The sequence below is a fragment of the Rhinoraja longicauda genome, chromosome 15, assembly GCF_053455715.1.
Source record: "Rhinoraja longicauda isolate Sanriku21f chromosome 15, sRhiLon1.1, whole genome shotgun sequence".
Lineage (NCBI taxonomy): Eukaryota > Metazoa > Chordata > Chondrichthyes > Rajiformes > Arhynchobatidae > Rhinoraja > Rhinoraja longicauda.
In genome coordinates, this window is record NC_135967.1 from 50,069,383 (window position 1) to 50,092,489 (window position 23,107).

Sequence of the window (23,107 nt, forward strand, 5' to 3'; positions counted from 1 at the left end):
ACCTGTTCAACCTCTCTCTGTAGCTTAAGTGCTGAAACCCAGGCAACATTCTAGTAAATCTCCTCTGTACCCTCTCCATTTTGTCGACATCCTTCCTATAATTTGGCGACCAGAACTGCACACCATACCCCAGATTCGGCCTCACCAATGCCCTGTACAATTTCAACATTACGTCCCAACTTCTATACTCGATGCTCTGATTTATAAAGGCAAGCATACCAAACGCCTTCTTCACCACCCTATCCACATGAGATTCCACCTTCAGGGAACAATGCACAGTTATTCCCAGATCCCTCTGTTCCACTGCATTCCTCAATTCCCTACCATTTACCCTGTACGTCCTATTTTGATTTGTCCTACCAAAATGCAGCACCTCACACTTATCAGCATTAAACTCCATCTGCCATCTTTCAGCCCACCCTTCCAAAAGGCCCAAGTCTCTCTGTAGACTTTGAAAATCTACTTCATTATTAACTACACCCGCAGAGAAACTGGACAGGAAACCATTGAATGTAATGCCAACGAGGACTTTATTGCTTAGCTCTCCCAATTCAAGAAAAATCCAATGTTTAGAGGAATCACTGCGAATACAACATCAACTGGCTTTACAATTACGGTGCCGCGCCTCTGCGTGGATGCAGTTTTGTTCCACTTGTCCACTGGTATACATGTCCACTGGTACACTTGTCCACTGGTACACTTGTCCTCTGGTACACATGTCCATGGGTACACATGTCCACTGGTACACACGTCCACTGTATCCTCATGGATAATATTGCAAGCGTGTCTACAGGTTAATCGTTGCTGTGGTCACCTGGTTGCATCGGGCCTCACCACTGCATCACATTTCACGCCTCCTTATTTTATTTACTTTTTTTCCTCATATATTCGACGATTATTCAGTTTTTCTGGTACCGTTAAGATCTAATTTAAATGTCACGATATAATATTTATTTGCTGAAATAAGCGCTCTACTGATAGATCATGATTCTGTTACCGCTCTGCTAAAGGATCAGACTATTTCTGTGCTAACTTGTGTGAAATGATTAAATCTGCTCTAGAACAGTAGATTATAACACAATTAGTTCCACACGACGCTGCGATGCTACAATGCTTCCCGGCTGCTGATTCGGGTGCAATCATCTCTGTTATGTTGTTCTGGTGCTGCTGGATTATGCTGCAAATAGCTCATTACTATTAATTAACATTTTGGTTGGCATCTGCCTTCAGATTCGAGTTTCCGCACATTCGTGGATTCATCTTCGAATATCTTGTCACTATTAGAATTTACTGCACTTGTCTCCGCCGCGTGATGTTTATCGCCGTTATCTCTATGCGATTAGATCAAAGTTTATTCGTCTTCAAGAGATTCCCCCTCAGTAAGATTTGCCCTGTCACGCCAACACAATTCCCTCCGCACCGCCGCGCTCGGTTTAACCTGTTCCCAAACACGCGGCCTGGGGGCCGGAACCAGCCGAGTGAAGATCGTTCCCCGCTCCGTGGCCGTTGAGGTCCGACTGGACAAACCGTCCGACTGGACAACCCTGAATGGTTTCATTATTTAACATTTTTTAACCACCCTTCGTCTTTGGTCGATATCTTCTCTGTCAGCCGAAGTGTAAACTGAGCGGACAGTGTTCAATAAAGTCACCTGCAGTTAATAACAGAGATTGTTGTGAAAGCTCATCAGGTTATGGAGCGTCTGTGGAGGGGAAATTCTCTCTGCTTCCCTCTCACGAGGACTGGCGGCCCTGAGTGGATTTTTCCGTGTTACTTTTTATTGTTGTTTTCCAGCTCCGGACACAAGTGGGAAATAACATTTGGGGAGAAATTGGAGGAAGTTTCACAAAAATTAGAGAAATTAACGTCTGGCAAAATCACTTTGAAAGGGGCGATGCTGTTTGTGAAACGGTGAAAGATTTACAATCCATAATTAGATGTCCATCGGATGGTAAACTCAGACTGTGGCCGAATCTCTGGGACCCGTGGGGTTTAATAAATATTTCATGTAAATTCTGTCATTGATTAGATTAAAAAACAACCATGGTTCACTGTATTTTTACGCTGTGAACTGCTCCCGGTGTGTTATAGTTTGGGAGGCATCTGTACATGAACTGGACTGCCAGTAACCTTTAGAATTTGTGAAGACCAGGCTCGGTAATCTGAGGTTGACGCTCAGAGTTCATTGGAGATGGGGAGTAACTTGCTTCCACTCGGGTTCTGTGTTTGCGCGGTGGCTGATGAGATGAATGTGGGTCCCGCGGACTGTACCTCAGGTGGCGTTTGATGTGCAGGTGGCTAGTTTGTGAAGTGGCGACTTCTGTATTTCAGTTGGCTTCATGTTCCCAGTCGCATCCCGAATTATCGCCACTTTCATCAGTCACGGGCCAGGAATTCCGGTGACAGTCTTAAAGTTTTGATCAGAGAGGGGTTGGGAACATTATAAATTGTTTGCTCTGTCTCTGTGACGATCGTCCGTGGTAATTCGGCTCAGCGGAGAGCGGCTGCTTCGGGATTTTAGTGTCAGGTGACGAGTCCAAAGAAGCGTCTCCACCCGAAACGTCACCATTCCTTCTCTCCACAGTTGCCGCCTGTCCCGCTGAGTTACTCTAGCATTTTGTGTCTATGTCAGGTGACTAAATGTTATTGTTCTCTGTGCTGGAGAGGGAGCTTGGGGGAGGTCATTAACATTGGTGACTAATATTGGATTGAACACCTGCAAATGTTACTCGCACATTTAACAGACGAGGACAAATTGTGAACACAGGCCTCCCGACTAAACATCTAACTTTGGCAAGATGTTGGAGTCTAGAATCAAGAAAGAAATATCCATCCAGGGGAGGTTTGTTTAGTTTAGTTTAGAGAGACAGCGCGGAAACATGCGCTTCGGCCACTGATTCCACGCAGACCACCGATCACCCAAAACGCAGCCCACTGGGTTCGGAAGATCGTCATCTAGTGCAAGACTGAAGAAGTTAGATCTGTATTCAATTGGAGATTGGAAGAAGGGGCCGTCTGTTTGAACATTTGAGACCCTTGGATGTATGACTCGATGTTGATGTGGTTTCATTGGCGAGAGCTTGTTGAACGCGGCGGCAACGGCACACTGAGTCTCGCTGGGAGAGTTATCTTCTGTTCTGCGGCGGGTTGCTGCGCTTAAGGTGCCTGCAGTGAATTGGTTGTGAAGATTACAGCAGTGACAACAGCTTCTAAAATAATTCATCAGGTGTGGAATAATTTGGAACTTAATGAAGATGTGGAAGATTATATTTATTTTCCATTCGCGGATCCACGATGACGCAGCAACTCAGGAGCGGATTCTTTATTGCGGATGACTTGGATCAGTGGGAAATGCGACTTTCACCACTCTCTGGGCATTCTCCACAACTTCATCCAGTGCGTTGGTCAGCAGCTTGGAAGTCATTCCAAATGACGATACCGCCCCGATGATGGAGCCAATGATCGGTATTGTGCTGAGGGCCATTTCCGTCGTTGAAACAGCAACAACAGTGGAACGCAGCAACATTTGTTTCACAAACTCCTTATTTAGTTTACCCACCAGAGGGGTTGTCACTTCTGCTTTCAGACATTCCATAGGTTTATTTGCGATATTGGCCAGCCTCTGAAGGGCGGCATCATCCAGGCCGAAACTTGTGCGGAAATCCAGTAATGCAGTAACCATTATCCCGAGGTCAACGGCGACAGACAACCCAATAATAGGCACCGCTCCCACCGCTCCTGAAGCTGTTGCAAACATCCAGATAACTTTCATCAGCTGGGCTCGTTTCTGCTCCACAATCTGCAGTGTTGTGCTTGGAAGTGACATCAATAAAATAGTTTTCTTTATTTCGTCGAGATTATTTACAAGCGTTTCCTTTAACTGAGGAAAATCATGGTCATTTAAGTGTAAGCTTGATATCAGGAAAATAATGGGATCTGAAATCCCCGCTGCCGTCAAACCGCGACTTATGTTTTGTTTCACCTCAGCAAGTTTCTCATTTCTGTCATAATCTATACGTTGTGGTATGAACGAATTGAGATCGCTGTCAATTTTGCTTCGTACGAAGTAGAACTTCTTCTCCAAGTTTTTAATCTCCTTGGCGATATTTGCATCATTTTCGGTGAATCGATAGTGTGAGATTATTATGAAAAAGTCGTATGTAGTAAACTCCATTTTTTTCACGTAATCCTTCATTGAAAACTTTAATGTTCCAACTCCCGGCAGGTCCCAGAAGCAAACATTGGGGAAGTCGGGATGTTTGTATGGAGTTGGCACCATTGTGGTTTGCTTGAACCCGATTTCAGCTGCGCCCACATCGCAGCCGCGCAGCCCCCTCATGGCGTTGATGAAGGTGGATTTACCCGTACCCGAATTTCCTGTCACAGCGATGTTAAGCTTTGCATTTTTCATATCGTTCAATTTCTTCACGATCTGTGTCGCAAACTTGCTCAGCCCATCCTTCTCATAAGTAGCCTTCAGCTCATTGATTTCTCGCCGGCTGAAGTATCCAGATTCTGATGATGAAGCCATTGTGTCTCTGCGGAAAGAACACATTGCATTTCTAATACATCTCCCAATGTGTATTTCATGAGACACGGATCGAAAACTGCAGTCACATATTGGTGATCAAAACATCTCTCTCTCTCTCTCCCGACCCCCCACACTCACTCTCTCTCTCTCTCTCTCTCTCTCTCTCTCTCTCTCTCTCTCTCTCTCTCTCTCTCTCTTTTTCCTTTTTTTTTCTTTCAATGACTTTATTCAGCACAAACACATGATACATCACATCCAAACCACAATCAGAGGTTACAAAACATCAAGTAATCATTATAATACAACGTTGCCTTCATTATTTATAATGCTCTCAACCCCCCGCGGTGACCAGCGTTCACGGAAGGTCCAGAGTCCCCGTGGACACCGCGTGTTCCCTCTCTAGGGTCACGCGCGCACGGACATAGGCCCGGAAGAGGGGGAGGCAGCCCACTCTGGCAAGACCATCGACCGCCCGCTGCCTGGACCCACGAATGGCCATCTTGGCCAGGCCCAAGAGCAAACCGACAGGGAAATCCCACCCTCCTGACCGGCCCTCCCCTCTCCCAGCCCCGAGCCCAAACACCAGGATCGTAGGACTGAAATGCAGCCAAAACTTGGGGAGCAACCCCTTCAGATACTCATACAGGGGCAGCAACCTCACACACTCCATGTACATGTGGAACACGGACTCTTCCTCGCCGCAGAAAATACAGGCGAGTGTAAAAATTGATTACACACAACGGCTCTGTGCAACACTTTCCACCCCAGGTCCCCGATGTAAAGGGGGAGGACTCCCTTGTAGAGAGACCTCCACTGGGGACCACCCCCGCCATCAGGTGGCAACACGGATCGCCAAGGCGTATCCGGATGGAAGACGAAGGCGAGGAGGTGCAGAGTGTGCAGGAGCATCCTATACAGTAAACGTCTGCCTGCATCACGGAACGGCATGCTGGGCATCTGGGAGAGGCGGCTCAAGTTGTGTGGGGCCGGCTCCCGGGGAATATTCCTGAGCCTGGGCCCGATGAGCAGTTCCGGCGGAGCGGGGGGTAAGCTCGGCCGGAATCACTCCAAGCACACAGCGCTCCCCGACACCCACCGCAACAGCGTGAGGACCGGCCCCCCCCCACAGCCACAACACCCCCCTCCCCCTGAGGAGCAACGCGCTGACTGAAGATGACTAAATTCCTCACTCTCAACACATCGCGGTAAAAGCTTGGCATGTCCCGCGTGGCGTGTCGACTGATGCCCGCCACCAGGAGCCGCCAAACCCCCCTTAGGCACTGGCCCTGGCGGAAAAAATACGTGGCCAGAGCGTGCCACCTGGGAGGGTGCTCCGCGTACACGTACCTCCGCAGAGTCCTGAGACGGAGAGCCGCCACCTGGGTACGCACGCATACCAAGGACTGTCCACCCTCCTCCAGCGGGAGACTCAGGACTGCTGCTGAGACCCAGTTTTTCCTCCCTCCCCAAAAGAATTCCACTAACCTCTTCTGTACAGCATTTACAAAGGTAGAGGGCGGGACAAGAGTGGCCAGCCGGTACCATAACATTGAGGCCACCAGCTGGTTTATGACCAGCACCCTACCCTGGAAAGAAATAACCCTAAGCAAGCCTGACCAGCGTCCCAGCCGGGCGACGACTTTCGTCTCTAGCTCCTGCCAGTTCGCCGGCCAAGCATCTTCAGTGGGACTCAGGTAGATCCCCAGGTAGAGGAGGTGCGTGGTGCTCCACGCATAATCCTTCATCTCCTCCGGCAGGGAGTCCACCTGCCACTGGCCCACTAGATGTCCGGAACACTTACTCAAGTTGATCCTAGCGGACGAAGCAGCTGAGAAAACCTGCTGGCATTCACGCATCCTCCGCAGGTCAACAGGATAAGTAAACGTAAGAAGAACATCATCGGCATAGGCCGAGAGAACCACCTCCACCCCCGGTCCTGGTAGAACCAGGCCTGCCAACCGCCTCCGAAGAAGACACAGGAATGGCTCCACACAGACCGAGTACAACTGACCAGACATGGGGCACCGCTTTAAGATTGTTCATTTTCTTCGTGGCCTTCTTCCCCCTCTGCACCTGCGATTTCCCCCCCCCTCCTCCCTGCCCTCCCCCCCCCATCCTCCTCGACCTCCCCCTGCGCCTCTCCGTCAAGCTCCGCAGCAGGTACAGGACGTGGGGGCCGGGGGGCAGTGCTGCCCTGGGTCACCGAGGTGGAACCGGCAGCCCTGGGTGGGCCAGCAGTTTTTTCCTGGGCTGCAGCATTGGGATTTCTCGCAGCACCCCGGCCATTGGGACAATCCCTGTGGAAGTGCCCGAACTCTTTACACGCATGACACCATGCTTCCCCCCAACTCCAATACACGCGGTATTGGAGCCCCGCATTCTTCACGACAAAGCTTCCCTCCGCGCCCAACCCCAATCCTACTTCCATGGACACCCGCCTCTTAAAAGTATAGCTCCTTCTGAGACGAGTGCTGCTGTGCCAGGACTGCTTAAGCCCAGTCACCCTGGACCGCACCTCCCCAATCTGTGCCAGGTGTGGGCCAAGGAGCGCATCCCGGATGAAAGTGGGAAAGTTGCGCAGGAGAACCGGTCGCACGGTGGACACCCATGGTTCCACCGGTACAAAGGTCCCTCCCACTGTAAGCCCCTTCTCCAAAGCTAGGGCCACATCCTGCTGTTCCTTTAGGATGAACTGACATTTACCCCATCCAACCTCAGCAGAGGCAATCTCGTCCTTCTGGAAGAGATCAAACAGACTCTCCTCTAATTCCTCCTTGGACCACCGGTCCCCGGTTTGGACCGTGATCCCGTACTCGAGCCCCCCCAAGTTGACATAGGGCTCCTCCTCGAGTGGCTCCGGAGCCGCAGCCGAAGCCACAGCTGCGTAGCTCCGACCCCGAGCCCGAGCCGCTGCCATCCTGACAGGGGTACAGAACAACACCCGAAACAACAGCAGTCCTCGCTCAAGAACGATCTCAGAGTCAGTCTCAGCCTAAAGAGCAGCATAAGCAGTTCTCTCCAGTCGAGCAAGGGAACACGCCCACGCTTATCCTCACCGCCGAGTGCAGCTTTTGGGGCTTTCTGAGGCCTTTCGAGCCCCTCCGGAATCTGCCAGATTTTGAAAACTACCTTCTCTTTGTTGAGCCCGAAGTCCCAGTCCGGGCACAATGGTATGGAAGCTGGATTGTGGAGCTAGAATCGACACAAGCACCACATCTTCCCAACTCCCAGTCTCCAGGGACGATTGGCAATCCGCCAGCCACTGCCGCTCCCACAGCACTGCAGACAAGCGCTGGAGTTCCTCACTAAATGGAGAAATCCTTCGACAAAGGAAAGTTTCCCAAGTCCAACGTTCAGTCAAACTTCGAACTCCCACTGCCTCTGTCCCTCTTCCTTCAACACAATCTTTAAAGGTTGCTTCAATCCTCTCAGCCGCCGGAGCAGAGAGCAACACAACCTCTCTCTCTCTCTCTCTCTCTTTTTATTTTATATTTTTTCCTTTTCAATGACTTTATTCATCAAAAACACATGATACATCACATCAAAACCACAATCAGAGGTTACAAAACATCAAGTAATCATTATAATACAATGTTGCCTTCATTATTTACAATGCTCTCAACCCCCCGCGGTGACCAGCGTTCACGGAAGGCCTCCAGATTCCCCGTGGACACCGCGTGTTCTCTCTCTAGAGTCACGCGCGCACGTACGTAGGCCCGGAAGAGGGGGAGGCAGCCGACTCTGGCAAGACAATCGACCGCCTGCTGCCTGGACCCGCGAATGGCCATCTTGGCCAGGCCAAGGTGCAAACCGACAGGGAAATCCCACCCTCCCGACCGGCCCTCCCCACTCCCAGCCCCGAGCCCAAACACCAGGATCGTAGGACTGAAATGCAGCCAAAACTTGAGGAGCAACCCCTTCAGATACTCATACAGGGGCAGCAACCTTACACACTCCAAGTACACGTGGAACCCCACACACTCCATGTACACGTGGAACCCCACACACTCCATGTACATGTGGACCCCACACACTCCATGTACATGTGGAACACGGACTCTTCCTCGCTGCAGAAAATACAAGCGGCCGGCGAGTCCATGAACCGGCTCAAAAATGTATTACAAACCACGGCTCTGTGCAACACTCTCCACCCCAGGTCCCCGATGTAAAGGGGGAGGACTCCCTTGTAGAGAGACCTCCACTGGGGACCACCCCCGCCATCAGGTGGCAACACGGATCGCCAAGGCGTATCCAGACGGAAGACGAAGGCGAGGAGGTGCAGAGTGTGCAGGAGCATCCTATACAGTAAACGTCTGCCTGCATCAAGGAACGGCACGCTGGGCATCTGGGAGAGGCGGCTCAAGTTGTGTGGGGCCGGCTCCCGGGGAATATTCCGGAGCCTGGGCCCGATGAGCAGTTCCGGCAGAGCGGCGGTAAGCTCGGCCAGAATCACTCCAAGCACAAGCCGCTCCCCGACACCCACCGCGACAGGGTGAGGACCGGCCCCCCTCACAGCCATAACACCCCCCTCCCCCTGAGGAGCAACGCGCTGACTGAAGATGACCAGATTCCTCACTCCTAACACATCGCGGTAAAAGCTTGGCATGTCCCGTGTGGCGGGTCGACTGATGCCCGCCACCGGGAGCCGCCAAACCCCCCTTAGGAAATGGCCCTGGCGGAAAAAATACATGGCCAGAGCGTGCCACCTGGGAGGGTGCTCCGCGTTCATGTACCTCCGCAGAGACCTGAGATGGAGAGCCGCCACCTGGGTACGCACGCATACCAAGGACTCGCCACCCTCCTCCAACGGGAGACACAGGACTGCTGCAGAGACCCAGTGTTTCCTCCCTCCACAAAAACTTTATAATCTGTACAGAGGAGAGAGACTGGGTGCCAGTTCTTCAACAGGCGGAGTTCGCCCTCCTTGGGTAGCAGGACAACGACTGCCCTGCGCCACGAGAGGGGCATCTCCCCGGTCGCCAGGCTCTCCCCCAGAACCTTCATGTAATCACCCCCCAGGACATCCCAAAAGGCTCTAACAAACTCAACCGTCAGCCCATCCAGCCCAGGGGACTTGCCCCTCCTGAGCTGGTGCAGGGCACGTGTCACCTCCTCCAATGATAAGGGGTCATCAAGCTGTTCAAACACCCCTCTATCTATAGTCGGTAGCCCCTCCCACAGAACCCGCTGAGCCTCCCCGCTGAAACCATCCGCGGAGAACAGAGTTCCATAAAAGGACCGAACTAACGCACTAATCCCCTCTGGGTCTGTGACCGAGGAGCCTTCATCTGCGAGCAGCTCGACGAGCTGTTTACGGGCTCCTCGCCCTTTCTCCAGAGAGAGAAAGAAAGGTGAAGCCCGGTCCAGATCGTGCAGCATCTGGACTCGCGACCTCATGTAAGCACCTCGGGACCGCTCAAGCTGCAGGTCCCTCAGCGCTTCCTTCCTCTCCTGAAACTCTCCCCACTCACAGGAGTCCTCACCGTCCCGACCCAAGCGAGACTATGCGTCGAGTAACTCCTTCTCGAGTCGCTCGACCGCCGCGTCCCGCCTTCTGGTCGACCCTCCCGTGTAGTCCTGACAGAAAAGACGGATGTAAGCTTTCCCCACATCCCAACACTGCTTAAGGGAAGGGAAGCCCCTCTGCCTCTCTCTCCACTTCACCCAGAACCGCCTGAAACACTCCCGGAATCGGCGACCCTCCAGCAGCTGGTTATTAAAGTGCCAGTACGCGGACCCAGCCCATGTGCACGCTGGAATAAAGTCCACTCGCACCAGGCAGTGGTCCAAACACGGCACCGTCCGCATAGAGGCTGCCGAGACCCGGGAGACATACGCTCTGGAGATGTACACACGGTCGATACGGGAACCAGCCCCCTCAGACCTCCGCAAAAACGCATTGGAATCAGGGTGGAGATTCCGCCACGCATCAACCAGCTCGAAAGATTCAATCACACCTCTCAACTTCTTCACCACTGCAGGGGCACACTGAATACCAGAGCGATCTCACGCCTCAAGGGTACAATTAATATCCCCCCCAAGGAAGACACACTCTCCGCAATCTATAGTGCTCAGCAGAGCAGTCACCTCCTGAAGTAAACGTGCCTGCATCGTGCCGGTGCTGGGGACGTACACGTTAATGAAATGTAACGGCACGCCATCCAGGATCACGGCCAGATAGAGCAAACGGCCTGGCACAACTTCCTGCACCTTCACAATCTCTGGCTGGAAAGTCGGGGCCAACAGGAAAGCCAACCCACTTGACTTTGTACTGAGGTGGCTCATGTAGACTCCCCCCTCCCACTCCAGGACCCAGGTGGGCTCGTCACTAACAACAGTGTGCGTCTCTTGCAGAAAGCTCACTGCATACTTCCCCTCTCTGAGGACCGATTGATGGTGAAATCTACGAAGGTCCCCCCTTCCGCAGTTTATATTTAGGCTAACTACTGTGAACTTGAAGACACACTAGGCTTATTCCTCACGCTCCTTGTGGGAGTGACGCCCCTCTCTTTTAGGAGCTTCAAAAACTCCCCGAATTGGCGATTATCACAAGCACCTAGAGCATTATCCTTACTGTGAAGGATAGCACTAAGTGTCCGGATAGTTCCCCCCAGGTCTGGCCACCGTTCGGCAGCTTCTCGGACTTTGCTCCTACTGCGATGATGTTCATTCAAAAACTCTCGAATCTCAAAGATGCCGGCCGCTCGAGACACAGCACTGGAGTCCTGGCATTCTGCCAACCCACTGACACCTGAAGCAACATCTTCCCCCTCCCTGCACTCAAGGTCATGGTCCAGGTTCGGCCGACTGCCGCTGGCTGCCAGCTCGCTCTCTTCACTGTGTAAGCTGGCTCCAACACACCCCCCCCCCCCCCCTCCGGCATGATCCCACCCCCGGGATCAATGTCGAGGGAGAGTCCTGACGCCTCCAACAGCGATGAGCCGGCCAGTGAATGGCCAGGCTCCTGCACACTCTCCCCGCCCTCTACAACTGGGCCTGGGGATGAACAAACACAAGGTGCCCCCAGGGCCCGCGGTCCACCTTCACCCCCGGAATCCGACTGAGAGACACGACCTGCAACAGCCCCGTCCCCCTCCGCATCCAGGGAACCCACTCCCCCAGCATCACCCAGAGAGTCTCCATCCTCCACCACCAGGGGAATACCCTCACTGGGGCCCACTGAAGGAGCCAGTGTTTCTGGACTCTCCCCTACTTCCTCAGCCTGTGGGGCAGCACACCCCTCAGTCACTCTCGTAGCTCTAATGAGGAGCACAGGCTGGGAAACCACCCCTACAGCCGAGACCCCCCCTTCGTGTTGTCCCTCCTCGTCCTCCATCCCAGGGGACACATTCCCAGGGCAGTCAACCTCAACATCTGGTGAGATATCACCCTCAGAAGGCCCCTGGGACGAAGGTGCAATCTCCGGCCCAGAGGACACTAGTCGTGGATCACCATCCTCGACCGGAGTGGAGGGTCTCGAGGTAGGCATCCCCCTGGCCTTATGCCCAGGGCCATCCTCTTCCTCGTTAGACTCATGCCTCCTCTTTAACCCCACGTTGTGCGGTGGTTCGGTGACCTCCATAAAGGAGGAGTCCTCCACCTCCACACCGCCAGCTTCCTCTCTTTCATCCCTTTGTTCGGCCACCGCAGATCCCAAATGGAACTCTCCCGCCCCCTCCCGTACCTCCTCAGCTCCATGCTGAGCCCAGCCACGTGCCCCCTGGACCTCTCCGGGCCCAACAGGCACCCTTTGGGTGGGCTCAGATATGGGCGTGGGCCCATCCGTTTGCGATTGTCTCGCTTTAAGATTGTTCATTTTCCTCGTGGCCTTCCTCCCCATCTGCACCTGCCGTTCCCCCCCCCTCCCTCCTCCTCGCCCTCCCCCTCCCCCTCCCCCTGCACCTCTCCGCCAAGCTCCGCCGCAGGTACAGGACGTGGGGGTCGGGGGGCAGTGCTGCCCTGGGCCGCCAAGGTGGAACCGGCAGCCCCGGGTGGGCCAGCAGTGTTTTCCTGGGCTGCAGCGTTGGGATTTCTCGCAGCACCCCGGCCATTGGGACAAACCCTGCGGAAGTGCCCGAACTCTTTACACGCATGACACCGTGCTTCCCCCCAACTCCAATACACGCGGTATTGGAGCCCCGCATTCTTGACGACAAAGCTTCCCTCCGCGCCCAAGCCCAATCCTACTTCCATGGACACCCGCCTCTTAAAAATATAGCTCCTTTGGAGACGAGTGCTGCTGCGCCAGGACTACTTAAGCCAAGTCAGCCTGGATCTTTTCTCTCTCTCTCTCTCTCTCTCTCTCTCTCTCTCTCTCCCTCTCTCCCTCTCTCTCTCTCTCTCTCTCTCCCTCCCTCCCTCTCTCTCTCTCTCTCTCTCTCTCTCTCCCTCCCTCCCTCCCTCCTCTCTCTCTCTCTCTCTCTCTCTCTCCCTCCCTCCCTCCCCCTCCTCTCTCTCTCTCTCCCTCCCTCCCTCCCTCCTCTCTCTCCCCCCCTCCTCCCTCTCTCTCTCTCTCTCAAGAAACGGTAACTCTCTCTCTCTCTCTCTCTCTCTCAAGAAACGGTAAGAGTGTGTGTGTGTGTGTGTGAATTGCGTGAGTGTGTGCGAGTGTGATGTCAGTTTGTGTGTGTATGTGGGCAGTGTGACTGTGTGTTTTGGGTCACTGGCAATGGACTGAATACATCACGGGGGGGGGAGGGGAGGGGGGACAATTTGGACACGCTTCTAACTGCGTTATTTCTGCATAAACTGCGATCACGAAGTGGAAATAAAACTGCAACCGAGAAAACAAATATTTCCGAGAAAGGAAGGGGGTTTCCTTTACCCACAAGCAAGGTTTAGCAAGATAAAAGCAAATGACACGCTCATTCACACAGACATTCACCCCCACACACACACACACACACACAAACTCTCACACACACATACTCTCTCACAGACACACAGACAGACACACACACGTACACACGTACACATAAACACACACACACAACTGCTGCCCTGGTCGATCAAACCCAGTGAACACGATTCCAAGCAGCACTTTTGCCAACTCTCTCCTCAATTCATCCCGTTAATGAAAACCAAGTGCACTGGAGATGTGAAATAAAAATAACATCAAACGCTGGAAACGTTCAGCAGCCCAGGCAGCCAATGGATCCTGGAGCTGAAACACTCAACTCAGATTTCATAACTTAGAGCTAGACGCAAAAAGCTGGAGTGACTCAGCGGGACAGACATCATCTCTGGAGGGAGATAACTCAGAAACTGATGACAGATTCTCTCCGCAGCTGCTGCCTGTCTCACTGAGTGTTTGGAACAGTTTCCAGTGACGCTGCTCCAATCTCCGATTGTACATGAATGCACGAAGTTTGTGTATGAATACTCGAAGTATAAGAAGTAAAGTAGAATGCCACCTCAGTTAGAGGTTGGTAGATATGACATTGTGGGGATTACAGATACGTGGCTGCAGGAGGATCGGGCCTGGGAACTTAATATTCAGGGTTATACATCCTATAGAAAGGACAGGCAGGTGGGCAGAGGAGGTGGGGTAGCTCTGTTGGTGAGTATTGGAATTCAGTCCCTTGCGAGGGAAGACATTGGGACTGATGAGGTAGAGTCACTGGATTGAGTTGAAGAATTGTAAAGGCAAGACACTAATTGGTGTTAACTACAGACCCCCAAATAGTAGCCCGGATGTAGGGTGTAAGCTGCAGCAGGAGTTAAAACTGGCATGTAACAAAGGTAATGCCACTGTGGTGATGGGGGATTTCAATATGCAGGTAGACTGGGAAAATCAGGTTGGTTCTGGGCCCCAAGAAAGAGAGTTTGTAGAGTGCCTCCGAGATGGATTCTTAGAGCAGCCTGTAATGGAGCCTAACAGAGAAAAGGCAATTCTGGATTTAGTGTTGTCCAATGAACCAGATTTGATAAGAGAACTCAAGGTAAAGGAACCGCTTGGAGGTAGTGACCATAATACGATTAGTTTTAATCTCTAATTTGAGAAGGAGAAGGTTAAATCGGAAGTGTCAGTGTTATAGTTGAACAAAGGGGACTATGAAGGCATGAGAGAGGAGCTGGCCAAGGTAGAATGGAGAGGGATCCTAGCATGATTGAAGGTGGAACAGCAATGGCAGGAATTTCTGGGCATAATCCGGAAGATGCAGGATGATTTCATTCCAAAGAGGAAGAAAGATTCCAAGGGGAGTAGGAGGCAACCGTGGCTGACAAGGGAAATTAGGGATGGAATAAAACTAAAAGAAAAGATGTATAACACAGCAAAGAGTAGCAGGAAGCCAGAGGATTGGGAAACTTTCAAAGGACAACAGAAGGTAACAAAACGGGCATACGGGCTGAAAAGATGAAGTACGAGGGGAAGCTGGCCAAGAATATAAAGAAGGACAGTAAAAGCTTCTTTAGATATGTTAAGAGAAAAAGAGTAGCCCCAAGGAAGGGGAAATCATGCTTGACTAATCTTCTGGAATTCTTTGAGGATGCAACTAGGAAAATTGACAGGGGAGAGCCGGTGGATGTGGTGTACCTTGACTTTCAGAAAGCCTTTGACAAGGTTCCACATAGGAGATTAGTGGGCAAAATTAGAGCACATGGCATTGGAGGTAGGGTACTGACATGGATAGAAAATTGGTTGACAGACAGAAAGCAAAGAGTGGGGATAAATGGGTCCCTTTCAGAATGGCAGGCAGTAACTAGTGGGGTACCGCGAGGCTTGGTGCTGGGACCACAGCTATTTACAATATACATTAATGATTTGGATGAAGGGATTAAAAGTACCATTAGCAAATTTGCAGATGATACAAAGATGGGTGATAGTGTGAACTGTGAGGAAGATGCTATGAGGTTGCAGGGTGACTTGGACAGGTTGTGTGAGTGGGCGGATGCATGGCAGATGCAGCTTAATGTGGATAAGTGTGAGGTTATCCACTTTGGTGGTAAGAATAGGAAGACTGACCATTATCTGAATGGTGTCAAGTTAGGAAAAGGGGATGTACAACGAGATCTGGGTGTCCTAGTGCATCAGTCACTGAAAGGAAGAATGCAGGTACAGCAGGCAGTGAAGAAAGCCAATGGAATGTTGGCCTTCATAACGAGAGGAGTTGAGTATAGGAGCAAAGAGGTCCTTCTGCAGTTGTACAGGGCCCTAGTGAGACCGCACCTGGAGTACTGTGTGTAGTTTTGGTCTCCAAATTTGAGGAAGGATATTCTTGCTATTGAGGGCGTGCAGCGTAGGTTTACTAGGTTAATTCCCGGAATGGCGGGACTGTCATATGTTGAAAGACTGGAGCGACTAAGCTTTTATACACTGGAATTTAGGATGAGAGATCTTATCGAAACGTATAAGATTATTAAGGGATTGGACACGTTAGAGGCAGGAAACATATTCCCAATGTTGGGGGAGTCCAGAACAAGGGGCCACAGTTTAAGAATAAGGGGTAGGCCATTTAGAACTGAGATGAGGAAAAACTTTTTCAGTCAGAGAGTTGTGAATCTGTGGAATTTTCTGCCTCAGAAGGCAGTGGAGGCCAATTCTCTGAATGCATTCAAGAGAGAGCTAGATAGAGCTCTTAAGGATAGCGGAGTCAGGGGGTACGGGGAGAAGGCAGGAACGGGATTGAGAATGATCAGCCATGATCACATTGAATGGCGGTGCTGGCTCGAAGGGCCAAATGGCCTCCTCCTGCACATATTGTCTATTGTCTATTGTCAAATGTGGGTCCCTTGAAGGCAGACACGGGTGAAATTATTATGGGTAACAAGGAAATGGCAGAAGAGTTGAACAGGTACTTCGAATCTGTCTTCACTCAGGAAGACACAAACAATCTCCCAGATGTACTGGAGGACAGAGGATCTAGGGGGGTAGAGGAACTGAAATAAATTTTCATTAGGTGAGAAATGGTATTGGGTAGACTAATGGTACTGAAGGATGATAAATCTCCTGGGCCTGATGGTCTGCATCCCAGGGTTCTCAAGGAGGTGGCTCTGGAAATAGTGGATGCATTTGTGATCATTTTCCAATGTTCAATAGATTCAGGATCAGTTCCTGTGGATTGGAGGATACCTAATGTTATCCCACTTTTCAAGAAAGGAGCGAGAGAGAAAAACACTAGCAGGTTTGCGGATGACACAAAGCTGGGTGGCAGTGTAAACTGTGAAGAGGATGTTAGGAGGTTGCAGGGTGACCTGGGCAGGTTGAGTGAGTGGGCAGATGCGTGGCAGGATGCAGTATAATATAGATAAATGTGAGGTTATCCACTTTGGCGGCAGAAACAAGGAGGTAGATTATTATCTCAATGGAGTTAGGTTAGGTAAGGGGAAGGTGCAGCGAGACCTGAGTGTCCTTGTACACCAGTCACTGAAAGTTGGCGTGCAGGTACAGCAGGCAGTGAAGAAAGCTAATGGAATGTTGGCCTTCCTAACAAGAGGATTTCAGTATAGGAGTAAAGAGGTTCTTCTGCAGTTGTATAGGCCCCTGGTAAGACCACATATCATATCATCATATCATATATATACAGCCGGAGTATTGTATATTGTGTATACATATGGAGTATTGTGTACAATTTTGGTCTCCTAATTTGAGGAAGGACATCCTTATAATTGAGGCCTTAGCAGCGTAGGTTCACGAGATGGATCCCTGGGTTGGCGGGACTGCACGGTGGCGCAGCGGTAGAGTTGTTGCTTTACAGCGAATGCAGCGCTGGAGACAGGTTCGATCCTGACTACGGGTACTATACTGTACGGAGTTTGTACGTTCTCCCCGTGACCTGCGTGGGTTTTCTCCGAGATCTTCGGTTTCCTCCCACACTCCAAAGACGTACAGGTTTGTAGGTTAATTGGCTGGGCAAATGTAAAAATTGTCCCTAGTGGGTGTAGGATAGTGTTAATGTGCGGGGATCGCTGGGCGGCGCGGACCCAGTGGGCCGAAGGGCCTGTTTCTGCGCTGTATCTCTAAAAAAAACATATGAGGAATTCTTGAAAAGACTAGGATTTTTTCACTGGGCTTTAAAAGATGAGAGGAGATCTTATAGAAACATATAAAATTATAAAAGGACTGGACAAGCTAGATGCAGGAAAAATGTTCCCAATGCTGGGCGAGTCCAGAACCAGGGGCCACAGTCTTAGAATAAAGGGGAGGCCATTTAAAACTGAGGTGAGAAAAAACTTTTTCACCCAGAGAGTTGTGAATTTGTGGAATTCTCTGCCACAGAGGGCAGTGGAGGTCAAATCACTGGATGGATTTAAGAGAGAGTTAGATAGAGCTCTCGGGGCTAGTGGAATCAAGGGATATGGGGAGAAGGCAGGCACGGGTTACTGATTGGGGACGATCAGCCATGATCACAATGAACGACGGTGAGACCGAATGGCCTCCTCCTGAACCTATTTTCTATTCTGGTCCTTACTTACTTCGGTTCAGAAGGAGACTCCGTCAGTGAACGTCCACTGTGGTCACTACTCCAGTCCGCTGTGGTCGCCGCTCCAGTCCGCTGTGGTCACTACTCCAGTCCGCTGTGGTCGCCGCTCCAGTCCGCTGTGGTCACTACTCCAGTCCGCTGTGGTCGCCGCTCCAGTCCGCTGTGGTCGCCGCTCCAGTCCGCTGTGGTCGCCGCTCCAGTCCGCTGTGGTCACTACTCCAGTCCGCTGTGGTCGCTGCTCCAGTCCGCTGTGGTCGCCGCTCCAGTCCACTGTGGTCACTACTCCAGTCCGCTGTGGTCGCCGCTCCAGTCCACTGTGGTCACTACTCCAGTCCGCTGTGGTCGCCGCTCCAGTCCGCTGTGGTCGCCGCTCCAGTCCGCTGTGGTCGCCGCTCCAGTCCGCTGTGTGCCTGCACTTTCCCTCCCCCCATGTCAAGTACTTGGATGGATTGCTGCACCTTATCCAATAAGGCTCAAGGTGTGTGTGGGCTCACTTGTTGCCGAGTGATTTAACTCTTTACCCGTCGGCGCGACCCAGGACAGTGCAGAAACAGAGACCGCTTGGCGACAATTATACCGACAATGAGAAAACCCACGCAGGTCACAGGGAGAATCTGTACAGACAGCACCCATAGTCGGGATTGAACCCGGGTCTCTGGCGCTGCAGGTGCTGTCAGGCTGTAACTCTACCTCCCAGTCTGGGGTCACCGACAATGGACTGAATACATCACGAGGGAAAAACAAGACAGACACAAAATGCTGGAGTACCTCATCGGGACAGGGAGCATCTCTGGATAGAAGCAATGGTTGACGTTTCGGGTCAGAGGAGAGGGAGATACATAGATGAGGAAGTGTAAGGTGTGAAAACGAGACAAAGTGGATGCAGGTGAAGGAAAATGTAGAATAGAATCATTGTTAGTTGGGAGAAGGGAACAACAAAGCAAACAGAGATAAAATCTAGTCGGAGACAGAGACTGTGAGGAGGAAGGGATGGATAGAGAGGGGAAGCCAGGGGTCCTTGAGGTTATGTTCATACCGCTGTGGTGTAATCTGCCCAAGTGAAATATGAGGGACAGTTCCTCCAATTTGCACTGGGCCTCACTCTAATAATGGAGGAGGCCCAGGACAGGAAGGGCAGTGTGGGAATGGGAGGGGGAGTTAAAGTGCTGAGCAACCAGGAGATCAGGTTGGTTTAGGTGGTCTGGGCGGAGGTGTCAATGAAACGATGTTGGAGGAGGTGCAAGTGACCCTCTGCCTCACCTGAAAAGTCTGTCAGGGTCCTTGGATGGAGTCGAGGGAGCAGGTATAGGGACAGGTGTTGCATCTCCTGCGGTTGCATGGGAAAATACCTTGGGAGGGGGTGGTTTGGGTGGGAAGGGGCGAGTTGGCCAGGGAGTTGTGGAGGGAACGGTCTCTGCGGAAAGCGGAAAGTAGTGGGGATGGGGAGATGTGGCAGGTAGTGGGATCCCGTTGGAGGTGGTGAAAATGCCGGAGGATTATGTGCTGGATGCGACGGCTGATGGGGTGGAAGGTGAGGACAAGGGGGACTCTGTCCCTGTTGTGACTGGGGAAGGGGGAGCAAGGGGAGAGCTGCAGGGTACCGAGGAGACACGAGTGAGGGCCTCATCTATGATGGGAGAGGGGAACCCCCATTCCCTAAAGAATGAGGACATCTCCAATGACCTGATATGGAGCACCTCATCTTGGGCACAGATGCGGCGTAGACGGAGGAATTGGGAGTGGGGGATAGAGTCTTTACGGGAAGCAGCGTGAGAGAAGTGTAGTCTAGATAGTTGTGGGGGTCAGTGGGTTTATTATAGATGTCAGTCGATAGTCTATCTCCTGTGATGGAGGCGGTGTGATCAAGAAACGCTGTGTGTGTGTGTGTGTGCGCGCGTGCGTGCATGTTTGTGTGAAGTGTGTGTGAGTGTGATGAGTGAGTGAAGTATGAGTGTGAAGTGTGAGTCGTGTGAGTGTGAAATGTGAGTGTGAAGTGTGCATGTGACGTGTGCCTGTGAAGTGTGCGTGTGAAATGTGCGTGTGAAGTGTACGTGTGAAGTGTGAAGTGTGTGTGTGTGTGTTTGGGGTCACTGCCAATGGACTGAATACATCACGGGGGGGGACGACAATTTGGAGACGTTTCTAATCGTGATAATGCCACGTAAACTGCAACCTCGGAGTGAATGCGAAACTGCAACCGAGAAAACAAATATTGCCGAGAAAGGGTGTTTCCTTGACACACAAGCAAGATTTATGGACAATAAACAACACGCAATAGGTGCAGGAGTAGGCCATTCGGCCCTTCGAGCCAACACCACAATTCAATGCGATCATGGCTGATCATTCACAATCAGTACCCCGTTCCTGCCTTCTCCCCATACCCCCTGACTCCGCTAACCTTAAGAGCTCTATCTAGCTCTCTCTTAAAAGCATCCAAAGAATTGGCCTCCACTGCCTTCTTAGGTAGAGAATTCCACAGATTTACAAATCTCTGACTGAATTTTTTTTTCCTTATCTCTGTTCTAAATGGCCTACCCCTTATTCTTAAACTGTGGCCCATGGTTCTGGACTCCCCCAACATTGGGATCATGTTTCCTGCCTCTAAAGTGTCCAATCCCTTAATAATCTTACATGTTTCAATAAGATCCCCTCTCATCCTTCTAAATTCCAGTATATACAAGCCTAGTCGCTCCTGTCTTTCAACATACGACAGTCCCGCCATTCCGGGAATTAACTTGGTAAACCTACGCTGTACGCCCTCAATAGCAAGAATGTCCTTCCTTAAATTTGGAGACCAAAACTGCACACAGTACTCCAGGTGCGGTCTCACTAGGGCACTGTACAACTGCAGAAGGACCTCTTTGCTCCTGTACTCAACTCCTCTTGTCATAAAGGTCAACATGCCATTAGCTTTTTTCACTGCCTGCTGTACCTGCATGTTAACTTTAAGTGACTGATGAACAAGGACACCCAGAGTGGGGGGGGGGGGGGTATTTGGACACGCATCTAACTGCGGTATTGCCACATAAACTGCGACCTCGCAGTGAAAACGAAACTGCAACCGAAAAAAACAAATATTTCCGAGAAAGGTGTTTACTTTACACGCAAGCAAGGTGTAGCAAGATAAAAACTGACATAGTCACACACACTCTCTCTCTCTCACACGCACACACAACTGCTGCCCTAGTCGATCAAACCCAGTGAACACGAAACACAGTCTCCGGGAAGCACGCATCTTTATCGGATACCATTTGCTTTCTCTGCTGCAGGTTAATTTCCACTCGAACATCACAGTTTATGTGGAACAAAAAACGGGAATATCGCAATTAGAAACGTGCCCAAAATGTGCCCCCCCCCCTATTCCCCCGTGTTGTATTCAGTCCATTGCCAGTGACAGCAAACACACACACTCACACACACACACACGTACACACACACACACGTACACACACTCACACACACCTGCTGCCCTGGTCGATCAACCCCAGTGAACACGATTCCAAGCCGCACTTTTGCCAACTCTCACTTCAATTCATCCCGTTAATGAAAACCAAGTGCACTGGAGACGTGAAATAAAAATAACATCAAACGCTGGAAACGTTCAGCAGCCCAGGCAGCCAATGGACCCTGGAGCTGAAACACTCAACTCAGATTTGATAACTTAGAGATAGACACAAAAAGCTGGAGTAACTCAGCGGGACAGACAGCATCTCTGGAGGGAGATAACTCAGAAACGGATGACAGATTCTCTCCGCGGCTGCTGCCTGTTTCACTGAGTGTTTGAACAGTTTCCAGTGCCGCTGCTCCGGTTCTAGTCCTTACCTACTTCGGTTCAGGAGGAGACTCCGTCAGTGAACGTCCGCCGGCTACTCCAGTCCGCTGTGGTCGCCGCTCCAGTGCGCTGTCAATACTTGTTCCTCTGTCCCTCTCTCCCCCTCCCCCTGCCCAGTTTACCCACTGTCTTCCTGTCTCCACCCATATCCTTTCTTGGTCCCGCCCCCGACATCAGTCTAAAGAAGGGTCTCGACCCGAAACGTCACCTATTCCTTCTCTCCAGAGATGCTTCCTGACCCGCTGTGTTACTGCAGCATTTTGTGATGCCTTCGTGTCAAGTACTTGGATGGATTGCTTCACATTATCAATAAGGCTCAAGATGTGTGTGTGCCGAGTGACTTTACACTTTACCCACCGGCGCGACTCAGCCCCTCAGACCCGGGGCAGTGTGGAAACAGAGACCGCTAGGCGACAATTATACCGACAATGAGAAACCCACGCAGGTCACAGGGAGAATCTGTCCAGACACCACCCGTAGTCGGGATCGAACCCGGGTCTCTGGCGCTGCAGGCGTCTGTAAGGCTGTAACTCTGCGGCTGCGCACATTATATAAACAAGCCCAGTCTGGGGTCACCGGCAATGGACTGAATACATCACGGGGGGAAAACAAGACAGACACAAAATGCTGGAGTAACTCAGCGGGACAGGGAGCATCTCTGGATAGAAGCAATAGGTGACGTTTCGGGTCAATACCCTTCAGAATGAAGTCAGGGGAGAGGGAGTCCACATAGATTCAAACCTCGGCTTCAAAACCAACATTGGCTATCCTCCAGTCCACAAGAACTGACCCAGAGTCGAGAGAACATTGGGGCCACCTCCTTGAGTACTCTGCGATGCAGACCATCAGGCCCTGGGGATTTATCTGCCTTCAGTCCCAACAGTTTACCTAACACCAGTTCCTGACTAACGTGTTGTTAGCTTGGAGAAGGGAACAACAAAGCAAACAGAGATAAAATGTAGTCGGAGACACAAACAGCAGAACTGGGAAAGGGAAGGGATGGCGAGAGAGAGAGAGCAAGGGTTACTTGAAGTTAGAGGTCAATGTTCGTACCACTGGGGTGCAAGCTGCCCAGGTGAAATATGAGGTGCAGTTCCTCCAATTTGCGCTGGGTCTCCCTCTGGTAATGGAGGAGGCCCAGGATAGAGAGGTCAGTGTGGGATTGCGAGGGGGAATTAAAGCGTTTAGCAACCGGCAGATCAGGTAGGTTTAGGCAGACTGGGCGGAGGTGTTCTGTGAAACGATCGCCGAGCCTTTGCTTGGTGTCGCCGATATATAGGAGTCCACACCTGAAACAGCAGATACAGGAGACGAGGTTGG

General features: G+C 51.4%; 1 protein-coding gene across 1 annotated transcript; it reads right to left on the reverse strand.

The window, feature by feature from the left end:
* Window positions 1-623: 623 nt before the first annotated feature.
* Window positions 624-21,859, reverse strand: LOC144600455 (interferon-inducible GTPase 5-like). The gene is made up of 2 exons (XM_078412071.1): window positions 21,782-21,859; window positions 624-4,538 (listed from the first exon to the last, which is right to left on the reverse strand). Exon 2 carries the CDS (start codon window positions 4,529-4,531, stop codon window positions 3,323-3,325), a length of 1,209 nt encoding a protein of 402 aa, XP_078268197.1. The 5' UTR covers window positions 4,532-4,538; window positions 21,782-21,859; the 3' UTR covers window positions 624-3,322.
* Window positions 21,860-23,107: the final 1,248 nt, after the last annotated feature.